This window comes from Toxotes jaculatrix, chromosome 5 (genome assembly GCF_017976425.1).
Source record: "Toxotes jaculatrix isolate fToxJac2 chromosome 5, fToxJac2.pri, whole genome shotgun sequence".
Lineage (NCBI taxonomy): Eukaryota > Metazoa > Chordata > Actinopteri > Toxotidae > Toxotes > Toxotes jaculatrix.
Genome location: NC_054398.1, coordinates 12,997,015 through 13,009,548, shown reverse-complemented (window position 1 = coordinate 13,009,548; position 12,534 = coordinate 12,997,015). Strand labels below are relative to the sequence as shown.

Genomic DNA, 12,534 nt, shown 5'->3' with positions numbered 1-12,534 from the left:
TTTGCATAATAACAAAACCTCACATAGCTTGCTATTCCACTCTCAGCTAACAAATCTGATTTAGAAGAGAGGGGGCACTCACTCTCTCTTAACAATAAATGTCAGCTTGAGACAGGGGTAGAACAGAACAAGAGTATACTGGCAGCAAATTATAGACATATAGAGCAAAAAAAATCCATGCATGTTCTCACACACATGCACGTAGAGCATAATATTATGCCTGTGGGTGCAAACACACCAATAGTGACACACACAGACAAAAACATACCATTAAAGATAGTTAAGCAATGCAATTTTGTGTGCATTTCACAATTAGACCTATGTGCACTGGCTGCATGATGCCTTTAGATGGCAGCAGCTCCAAAGTACTCAAACTATTTTTTTTTTTTTTTTTTTTTTTTACATGCACCTCAATACCCCTCTTAAGGCAGGGAGGTAGTCTGTTATGTATACACTAATCCACAGGGCATGCACACTACAGAAGAATGATAGCTCAGAGAAAGAGGCTGTACCTGTATGAGGTGAAGTTGTCATAGGATCCCACAGTGTAGTGTCTGAACAGTCTCTTAGTGCGGTCCTCCCGAGTCTCTGCAAAACACATTAAACTCCTTTTAATCCAATCAGACAATCCAGTACAGCAATCAAAGACTAAAAACATTAGGCAAAAATGCATTTCATATTTCAACCAACAACTCATCTGGTCATTTTTGAATGGATAAATATACATGGTTTTGATATTATGTTCCAGAGAAGACAAGATATACAAGCTGTGAAAAAAAAAAATCAAAAACTACTGGTTTTGATTTCCGTATAACAAGGTCTTGCACTCACAGAATGGTGAATGGTAATCCCATCAAATTTTAATGAAATTATTCTTATGATGTCATTTCAGAGGCAGCCGTGAAATCCTCCACACATCATCCAAGGCTTAAATTGCCAGTACAGTGCCATGTCTTGAAAGCAAGGTCAGCCACATCTGCCAGTGTGTGGTGTTCTTGCAGCATTTGAAGAATTGAGCAAATGAACTGAATCTAGAAACTTCCCAGGAATGTACTGCTTAAATATGACTCAGGAAGGACACAGTTTATTTTTTTTTTAATTACTTTCAGTTTTACTGGTGACTCTTAACAAAAATACGCCCCCCCCCCCCCCCCCCCCCCAAAAAAAAAGGCTGTTTCCGCCCCAGCTCTTAGCATGTCAGTGCAAAAATGTAAGAAGAAATCTAATCCAGTTAGCACAGAGAAGAATTAAGTTACCACGGAGAAGCAATTATCATTAACATGCTTCATTCATCATAACCTACCAGAGTATAATTGTTCCATGGTAATTTTTTGAATTTGAAACAGTAAAATAATTGCATAATTATACAATTATTTTGCAATTATAAGTGCTTCTTTTAAGGCGGGAAATGCACTAGAATGAGAACCACGTTGAGCTCAATTAATATAGTGTGTGTGTTTGTGTGTGCAGCTCCTGTCAGCACGTGGGTGGATTTATCCTATGGGATTGCTGATAGAGATCGATGCACTCTCCCCATCCCAATAATGCACACTGCACCTCCACTAAGCAGCAATCTGCTGACTGCAAACCCCAAGACCCCTTCAGGCCACACAGAAACGCTTATATTTTTAAAAATGAGTTTCTTAGTGCAACATATCAAGACACTTGTGAGACAACATAGGACATAACAAAGTGGCTGTCTCAACAGAAGGTACACACAAAGACAACAACAAACAGTATTAGGCCCTCTGGTGTTTCACCCTCTTTTTTTTTTTCCTTCCTTTCCTTCTTCTAGTGGCCAGCACACCTCTACACCCAGGTTTTTTCATTAGAAAGACTGAAGTATTCAATAACAATAATATTATATATATATTATATATTATTATATATAGTGATCATGTTAATGATGACGGTGGTACGAATAATAATAATGATAATGGATGGGTATAAGCAGAGGCCTAACTCACAGTAGCTCACCTAATGCTAATAAAGCCATAAAAATACACACATCTATTTATGTATCAATAGATACATACTATGTGTCCTTGTGGTGATGTGAGACACACTGCATGTAGTCTTGCTTGCAACCCTTATCATACAATGTCCTGTATATGTGAGAAAGAAAGAGACATGGGAAGAGTGGAAAGGGAAAGAGATAAAAGTAAGAGAGAAGACTTGAAGTGGCTGGCATCCTCAGATCCACTTTAGCCTGTCCATCTGACTGTGTGTGTGAGTGACAGACTGTCAGCCGCGAACAACTTGAAGCTCTGATAACTGCATCCTCTGTCACTCGATGACACAAGAGAAGAAAAGAGAAAGGGATTTATTAATCTGCTCCGAATTCCCAATTTTATACTTAACTTTGACCCTTCAGCCTCTGCTCCTCCTCTCTCACCTGCCTTCTCATTTTCTTCATCTGCTGTTCTATCATAACCTTGTTTGCCTGGGCTGTTTTCTTCATTCTCCAAGAGGACTGCTGGGTGAATCTCAATCTCACTGATTCTTACGCATTCATTTGTTTCAGCATGACCGCAAATGTGTAGTCTTCCTCTTCCCTCATTACACATACCCCACTCACAGGAAGGAGGCTTTTTTAATCAAAGTTACCTACATTACAAAACCTGATAAACAGACCATGCTCTGCGTATGAGATTACAAGGCATTTGTCATCCCAGAGGAAGAATATCAGTCAACTGGTCAGTGAGTCACCTCCTGGTCTCTGGCTATGCTGTGTCTAACTTGTAATTTAGTTGATTGGAAAAATTCCCTTCCAAAAAATATTTCACGGATAACAAATAACTTTGATGAGGCAACTGCCCTGTCTATTTTGTTGTTAGCTGGTGTATTTTGTGATTTCAACGTCAAACATCCACTGATCAATTATGTTCAGCAAAAAGGGGAAAAGGATTCATAAAGCAAAAGAGAAGCAGAGTGTGTCCTGTGTTTTCTGTTCTGAAATATTTCTCACTGTCTTTCTCCCGCTATCATTCACTTCTCTCTTCACATGAAGGCAACAAACGTTCGTGTGAGTTTTCTGAGGCTGGACAAAACTAATTCTGGAAAATGCTGGATTTTCTTTTTTAATACAGGTGCAAAATCCTCAGCATTTATTCCTGTGGAGATAAATGCCCCTTTCAAGTGGATTGGGATGTAGTTGGGAACACCTGTGCAGAGGGCATCGTCCTTTTGGCAACAAGGACTGGGTTTATAGGTGTGCTGTCAAACTGCCAAGGTAATGATGTTATGGCAACATTGTAAGCAGCAGATAAGTGGTGTCGCCGTCCCTTCCCTCCAATCAGACAGGTTTTTTTTTTTAAAGCTTTCTCTTGATGCCAAAAGTAAGGCCAGTGAATTGCTTTTTAATTTGCTCTGACATTTTACAACCTGGATAACTAAGGTGATTTTACACAGACAAGAAATGTGCAAAATCACAAACTAAAACAAAAGCAGAAAGGGCAGGTTGAGGGGAAAATGGATACATGGAAATGAAGTACACTCCCCACAAAAATGTGATTAAGAATGAGCTACTGGTTATCAGGGGAGGTAAGGGGGGAAAGAGGGGTGAGAGGAGAACTGGCTGGTATTTTGTCTGGGTTAGGAGGTTACTCTAGATCCTGTCGCAGGAGGAAAAATGTGGCACTTTGTTAGCACTAGTTGTCAGGGGGAAGCGATGATGAAAGTAGAGGTGATACTTGGACAGAAAGTTGTAGATGAGTCAGCACCTGTCTTCTCCTGCACATTTAGTGTCCTTCTTTTACAGCCGTCACTCAGCTTTTATACACACACACACACACTCACATATAGACACACATTTACACATGTGCTCATTCATCCTCACACATCATCGGAAAGTCCTCACTTCAAAAAAGGACAGAAAGAAAAAGAGAATAAGCCAAATGCTGGATTATGAAGGGAGTTGGTGAGTGCTGGTGTGTGTGTTTCTGTGCACACGCACATGCATTTGTCTATGTACAGTATGTGTGTGTGTGTGCACACCGTGTGATACCAGATGCAGTCTAAGAGTGTGAAATGCAGCTCATTCATCACAACTGTCATCTATTTTGTACAGCCCAGGAGCATCTAAAGGCCAGGCCCTGATAGCACAGATAACCTCAACTCCTCTTCCATCTACCAAACTCACACTCTCTCTCTGTCTCTCTCTCTCACACACATACACACAAACACAGACAGGAAATGTGAGACATGACAAAGGGTGTCCACTGTAAGTAAAGGCTGTAAAGGCTGTTGTTAATAAACAGCATAACATCTTTAGGTTTAAGTGTAGGTTAAGTCCTTAATTATAATAGGATAGAGGATTTCTTGTTGGTTTTTTTTTTTGGTTTGCTTTCCGGACCAGGAGAACAGGGGCTTAGGATCAGATGGGAAAAAAACCCCAAAACAAAACTATGAGACATCTTCCAATCTGCACCAGAGACAGAATATCTGGGGTGTCAGAAGGGCAGGTAAACATACTGAAATTCCAGTGAACAAAGACAATCATGAACTCACTGGATCTTCCTCAGTAAACTACTTATTATACAGCCATGTTAATATAAAGCACATTAAGGGATTATTATGATACTATAATTACTATGATGCCTTTTGGTTGGCTTTAGACACACTGTCCATGTTTGGAGACAGTATTGTCATGTCAGTTTTTTTGAGTCACACAAAAGTAAAAAGGAATAAAAAGTAGAAAAGAGGAAGGAAGGAAATGCAGGACATTATAATATATATAACTTTATACCGACACAGAATATTGTGCATGTTATCTAAAATCACACTCTAGGGCAGAATTACAGTGTAAACAAGTAAAGCCATTATAATGAGGGGTCTTCTTAATGGCAAGATAGAGACGAAGGTCATTTCCCTGTGAGAATAATATGAGGGACAATTGCCTGTGAGTGCACATTAGGATGTGGCCTTCGAATGTGGTTTAATACTTTCATGAGACAGAAGATGCTGCATCTAGTCATAGAAACACAGATGGTGGCAATAGAGTGTTTAGAAAAACAACGTGTAGTATATGAAAAATTGAATAGTAAAATTTGGTTTAAGTGAAAGTTTTATTTTGTTGCTGTTGAACAGACAGATACTGTAGGTGTGAAAGGTATGAAGGACAGAATTTGAATTTCTTCAGCCACCTCATCTTTATCATGGGCTGATGTGACACAGCAGCACTCACTCCTAAAACGAAACTCATTAAAGCTTTTACATTTTCTGTTCAAACACCTGGCAGTTAGGAGGTAATGCATTTCACATTTCTGATAACAGCACAACAAAAAGAACGAACGCAGGGCTGTTAGCATGAGTAGTGGTAGCCAACACTGCGTGCACAGCTGAGGAAGAAAAGCAGGGAAAAGGAGCTTCACTGAAGCTTTGAGGTTTTCCAGCCACTGCAGGAATGCACTACAGGCACCTGTTACTCAAAACTATTTACAGCGGACAAGTGTGCTATACGTTTAGGCTGTCTTCACACATGCAGGTTGCTGGTTCCCTTGGTCTGGACCAAAGAAGAATAAAACAGTTTCATTCCTTCATGCTTACTTATGTCAGACAAAACCAAAGGCTCCAAACATTAGGCCATACAGTGTGAGAGATTACTTATCCATTGGGCAGTTTTCAGGGACCTATCATGCATCCTCAGAGCTACTGAAAATGGACTTCCCAGAAAAATCAACCAAGCTCTTGTGAGCGACAGCAATTGAAGCTACTATTCACTCCTATAAAACACTTTAGTTACAGTATCTTTTCTGGTGGTTGTGATGCTCATTGAGAAATACCAAGATCTGACAATAATTTTCAACAGTGCATCTTAAATAACAATGCACAGACAGAATAAGAGGAAGGATCCAACATGTCCTTTAGAGCAACATGCATCTATAATCACTTATCAGGCTGTTTTAGTATACTTAATTGATCCAAACCACAGTTTAATTGGCAGCATTTGACCACCTACACAGACTTCAATGGGCAAATGCACTGGAGTTTCTTTTAATAGCCTCATACAGGTTAGTTATGAACCCAATGAACACAAAGACTTTGTTGGGATGTATTCAGTGGTTGCTAGGGGCCATTGAATTGAACTGCTTATGTCTGAAATAATTCTAAATAAATGAATAGCCTTCAGTATTGGCAGTCTGATATAAAAAAAAAAAAAAGACTAAGTTGAAACAGAAATTTTGCTCCTGGCTTGAACTCAGGTCAGCCTCATATTTTTGGTGAAACTTACCTACCAGAACTGCACCAGTTATGCTGAATGTTAATAGCATTTGAACACAATGTTTATGTCAATATTTTAAAGCACTGCTAAAGAGCTTCAGCCAAAACTGCCTTAGACAGTGTGCCTTCATGCATACCTTACAGCTGCCGCACCACGAACAGAAACCTCATAACCTTCAAGGACAATGAAATCTCTGTACTGGCCCCAGGGTTTGATTGACAGGTCATTTCTGGGAGGTGCAGTGATAAAACACCCCAGCAATAACTACTTAGGACACCAGATTTTGCAGAAGTAATTCATTTTTGCAAGATTTATTAAAGCATTTTCCATACTGAGTATTAAGACCCATAAGGTCACTTTTTTTATTTTGCTTACCATGGTAACAGTTGGTTCCACTGCCACTAACAAGCACTTTTTTTATCTTCAACACAAGGTCATATTTTTCTTCTCAGCACCAGATGACTAGAAATCTAACTTTCAGTTTAACTTGCGCACAAGGCAAAAATGCTAAAATTATACCCTACCTTAAAAAAAAGTTGTTTCTTTGTACTATCAAGGAATTTACACACAGCACAGATTTTCCACTAACTTCCAGATTGCTTCCAAGTGCTGTGCTTTTGTCTAATCTGCAAACTTGATGCGGTATAGATTTAAAGGTTTTGTTTCTATGTGTTATGAGCGACAACTCATCCATAAAAATGTGAGAATAACTTGTTTGTCCGTTCCCGCTGGTGATAGCTGTGAACGCAGAGTGTTATAGTCGAGATGAAAGCATATTTAGCACATCAGACTACATGTCATGCTGAAACACTGCAGTTCTTTCTACCACTCTGTTAATCACACAGTATCTGTCAAAAGAGTTGTGCTGTAAACATCTGTGTTTTAATCCACAGTACTTCTCCACTCTGGACAAATTGCAACACCTTCTCTGTCCTTGTCTGAAGGACACAAGCGCCACATCACATACACAAAGATGCACAGAAACACCAACCAACACAGACACAGACACAGACACACACACAGTCTCTGAACCCTGATGAAGGAGAATTAACCTGTGCTGTTTTACCACTGATAAGAGCTGCAGACAAACATGCACACACACTCATGAAAACACACACACTTATCAAGTGAGCCTCATTGACTTTTTAATTCTATCCTTCAACACCCCCACTCGTACCCTCCTTTCCTTTTCCCCCTCTCTCTCTCTCTCTCTCTCTTTCTGCCTTCTCATTCATGTTGTGCACGTTAACCTCTTAAAACAGGTGGATAGAAGACTATGCAGGGGGCGTAGTAAACTCTGGAGGCTCCCTACACCTTGAATACTAAAACACTGTTTAAATTAATAAGAACAAAGCCGGACTCTCTGGTGTAACAACTTCCCGAGAGCTACACATCCTTGAAGGAGAGGCGTGTGGAAAAAAAAAAAAGACAGAATCATCCTCTCTTTCTTTCTCTTTTGTGCTGTCATACAATGTGCCTGCCGTTCCACAGATCTGACAGGGAATCTTTGGACCATGCCGGTGGATATAGGGATAACCCATTTCCACAGAGGACAGAGGAGTGTCTTCATTTTCTTTTTCCTCTTCATCTTCCCGTGTATGTCCCTGAATTTCTATTCCTCTATCAAACAGTTCTCGAATAAGACTTTAAAAAAGGTGAATTATTTTTTCACCCCTGGATAAAATTAGCCATGCTCACAATATGACAGTGTGACAGGGAGAATGCTGAAGGAAAAGAAAATCAGTACAAAAGAATGAAAGCTAAGTGCAGGCCCTACATTAATTTAATCTTTATCTGTTCTGTACATATAGGGAATTCAAACAAACCATGCACATGGTTTGGGGCCATATGATAATATTTAACATCAAAGGTGACAAAACTTAGTGTATGAACACATATGTTTGATATGGGTGTGATGCACCACTTAATATTTTCATCAGACCATTTGTCTGCATACATGGACATGACAAAGCAAATGTAGGGTAACTTAATTAACTTGGAAGCTGAGAAGGAAAAGACAGAATGTTAGAGTGGGAAGATGAATAGATTAAACACAGTATAACACTTAAATGAAGTAAACTGGGAGGGAGGGTGGTGCGGGGGATGTAATAGCTATAAAACCTAATATAACCTAAGTCTGTATCCTGCTAAATAGTCCTATAGTCTTGATTAGTATATTCCAAAACAGCCCATATGGCAGTTCCAGAAATGATTCATTCACATTGATCATTTTCAGTTCATTTTTGTTTTTTTCAACTTGGTTAAAGTTATAGTCCTTAATATGTTCACGAATTTCTGGTTTGCATTTTTCGGCAATAACACATTCATGCATTTAGACTACATTCAGTAACTATCCCTCTATATAGTAGTTTTTCTTGTTAATGCCAAAGTCTAGTATTTCCACACTGGATTCAAGTTGCCTATACAAGCACAAGGAATTCACAGGAAACGATGCATGGACGTAACCCAGTGTAATTTTATCAGCCTCCACCCACACCTTTCTGATGTTGGAAGTGTGGGGCTGTATCCATCACTTTCTGCAACTTTCTAAAAGTGACAATTGGGCATTCAAACCCACTTCACACCCATGATCTGCCAGCTGTGTGGACATGAGAAAGAACCCAGGGTTTGAACTTCTCTTTGTAACACAACTATTTCTGTCAGTTTTCATGTGCTCAACCAAGTGCAACACTATGAATGCCTTCCAGGAAAGACTGTCTGAAAATGTGCGCCATTATTCCCATATTTAGTCGATTACCTCCCCCCCTACATCTCCCCCCTCTCCATGACAGCAGGCCTTTCACCCTGCCTTAGAGTGTGGCTATTTGGAAAAGCTATAAACACTTTTGCCCTCTGATGGGTTTGACAACGTGTTGTTCAAACTCATCAGAGGGCATAACTCAGCATAACCCAACCTTAATGCAAACAGTGTATAATGCAGTGTATTTGAAGCTGGGGTTAGAGAATATCCAGTGCTTAAAAGCAAATCAATTTCAAATATTGCAGGGAGTGATGGAACAGGAGGAATCAGGCACAGTGAGCTGTTAGATGAAGAGTTGCAGACAACAGGCTGCACATGCCCCGACTCCTCAACAAGGTAACCAATTTTACTGTGACCTGCTGTTGTGTGAAAAACGTCTTGTCCCATGCGAAGCATGAAATCAGCTTGTGGTTGCAATTATTTTTGACTGACTTCTTTATTCAAACAATGTGCGTTTATTGGGCTAAAGTCAGAAAGATCATTTGCTCTTCTGTTTGCCGTTACCACAGTAACCATGGGTGTAGCCAAATCAACCAGGACTCAAATCTTAAAGATTACAACTTGAAAGGAAAAATCAGGAGCATGACTAAGGTTAGGAAAAATCACTGTCATCATTAAAACCAAGACATGAGGAGAACTGCAGTCTTTGGTGTCCAAACAACACCATTTACACAATCCAAAGAGGCTGTGTGTCAGGTAGAAGCTGTATTTGAACATATTCATACATGTTTGAACAAATGACCAATGCTGTCATTTTTGTGGTAAAGACAGTCTTATCTTGTTAGTCAGCTGATTAAAGTTTTCTCCAGTGAGGCTTTTAAACACCAAGGCTAACTGTCTAATACTGGAGAGGCCAAGAACGGAAGACACAGAAGAGAGGAGAGAAGGAAGGCAGAGATTATAACTTAACACCGTCCTTTTAGTTTGAACAGTGTCAGTCTAAGAAGGCACTTTGATCAAAGTACAGATTTAGACGATGACACTGCAAGTACTAACATTCTGTTAGGATGACAGCCTTTTCATAAAATACAATAGATGAGATCTAATAATGCCAGTACTAAAGGAAAAGAGTTCATCAAAGCTATCAAGTGTAAGGGTTGAATGTTTTCACTACAAGTTAAAATTGAAGATCTGCCCACTCTTATTTCATTAAGCACAGTGAAAGGTCACTTGAGTAATTGGATTTATTTGATAATCATGACATATCTATATTAAAAGGGGACACATCAGTAAGAAGCTTCAATTACAAACATATAAGTTTTCAAGAATTAAACAAAAAAGCTTTCCATTTGTGGAGCAGGGTGGGGCTGAGATGCAGAGGAGGAAAATGACACCATGAACAAAGGGAAAAGTGCACAAATGACTGAGAAAACCTGTAATGAGTTCCTTGTTATTATAAATATTTATTTGAAAAGCTGTCAAATGCTGTCTCCAATTTTAATGTTTTGTATTTTTTTGCAGTGAATAAGTCACGGTCACTTAAATTTGTAGTATTGCACATGCCCCGCTGCCAAAAATGGAAACATTTATGCGCTTGCAGACAGACACCAGTCTTCTGTCTTTACTACATGTCCCCTTATGCTGAGTCATATTGCAAATTTCTCACATTTACAAAATTTTCACTTTACATGCAGTATGACTGGAAGTGAGCTGCCTAGTCAGTGTGATGACAGAAGAACAATGCACAGAGTTGTGGGCAAAGCACGACTTACCCCAGTACAAGTCATGACGTGTGGAGTTTGGTTGCTCTGCCTTCACGACTGTTACCACCCCGTCTATCCTGCTACACAGCACCGGCAGATCTGACACCATGACCGGACAACAGTCCATTTTTTTCAAGTCTGTCTTTGCAGCTCCCTTTCTAAGGCTTTGACCAGGAGGTCGTCCCTCCACCCTGCCACTGGTCCATCTCCCAGCTTGAATCACTGAGACGAGCAGGGCCTGGCCTCCGCTTCATCCTCGCCTAGAGACTACTAAAAGCAAAATGTCCAATTTGTGCAGTCAGCTTTTCAAAATATCTCAGCACCATATTCCTGTTCGAGGACTCCCAGTTTTCTTTGTTATGAGAACGAAATAAGACTTCTTGGACGAATAGTACTGAAAACTGTCCCATTCTGTTTCAGCCACCAGTTTATATTTCACATCTCTGCTGTCTTTCCTTCTCCTCCTCTCCCTCAGAAGTGGCTGGTTTGTTGAAGAGCCTTCAGAGAGCTCGTTGTTACCGTGTAAGTGTCGGAGGCAGAGACCAACGCCTATAAATACCTCAGCTCTGTCAAAGTGGAAGAAGCCTTGAATAATTCAGTCAAATTCAGACAACAAGAAGCAACTACTGTACACGCTCTTCAAAAACTGCGACGGCTCATCATAACACGCCTTTGAGTCAAGGTCAAGACAAGCTGAGATGCACTCGCAGACAAACACATTGTAGGAGAGAGATGCGAAGCAGGAGAGTAGGAGTGTTCAGCACAGGAACAAAGGCATGTTTAACACTGAATCCACAGTGTACTGAATTATCTATGTCACTGATTGAATCTGGAGCTTTATGTATTGGAACCTCCCTCATCAACGACTGAAAGTGTCACTGTCAGCTCAGCCATATGATATACAGTATGTTAGTGTGTGTTTAAAGGCTTACTAAAAGACAGAAAAAGCAAGCACTGAGGTGGTTCTAGTGGTTCATCCCATCCCTCCTCTCTCTCTCTTCACTGTGATGTGATGACTTACTGAGGCGCTTACCGATGCGCCTTAGAAAATGATGATGATGGCTTCGTTTAAAAACAAAAGAACTACACAGTCGGTAACTATGAATCTTTGAAGTGAGCAAAATGATTTAAATAAAAAAAAAAAAAGAGATTTGTAATTTCCACCTTCCGACTCCACAGGAGAGTGGGAGACTGATGCTGAGAGAGAGATGGAGAGGAGAGTGAAACAGGAAGGAGGAGAAAAAAAACAGGAGTGCCCGGGTGTAAAGGTAGGCGTGTGATTAGTCATGCCCAGTCAGAGGGATGTTTTACAGCTCTGCCAGGTAAGCTGCTCTGCTTGTGTCTGTTACCACACTGCTTTTTTTTTTTTTTTCCTGGATGCGACACCCCACAACAGTGAGACACACTAGTTGTCAAGAGTTTACGTAAACAAAATGATTCAACCAACTGTGTCTACAGATTACTTGTAAGCACAACTACTACAGGTGAATATCGTGTGAAAGAGCAGCCATGACACTGTGAAATAGACTTGACTCTCAGAGAGAACTGTAGTAACTTGCCCATGTGTGTGTGTGTGTACCTGTTTGTGAGTGTGTGTGAGCGCGTGCATGCATGTGACCTGCTGTCATCCAATGCAGCCCCTGTCAAAAGTGATATGTCTCTGCTCCACAGTGAGACCTGATTCAGCTTTGATTCATTGTTCAAATAGCATCGCCATCTATTATGATTTGATATGGCCCTGTCCTCCAGAGAGAGAGATGGCTCAACACACTCGACTGACTCCTGATGAAAAGTACAGATAGTGGCCATCACTCAGACAACAACACTCGAACAAACAAACACAACAA

The 12,534-nt window shown here is 40.3% G+C and overlaps 1 protein-coding gene across 5 annotated transcripts in view; it reads right to left on the bottom strand.

Moving 5' to 3' along the window:
• shank3a (SH3 and multiple ankyrin repeat domains 3a) overlaps positions 1 to 12,534 on the bottom strand; it is a 198,538-nt gene that overhangs the window by 22,724 nt on the left and 163,280 nt on the right. For all 5 annotated transcript variants that reach the window (XR_005894099.1, XR_005894100.1, XM_041038626.1 and 2 more), the window contains exon 15: positions 513 to 588. Coding sequence is in view for 3 of the 5 variants with exons in the window: in XM_041038626.1 (XP_040894560.1) it covers positions 513 to 588 (76 nt within the window). In the remaining 2 variants the exon portion in view is untranslated. The remainder of the gene's footprint in view (positions 1 to 512; positions 589 to 12,534) is intronic.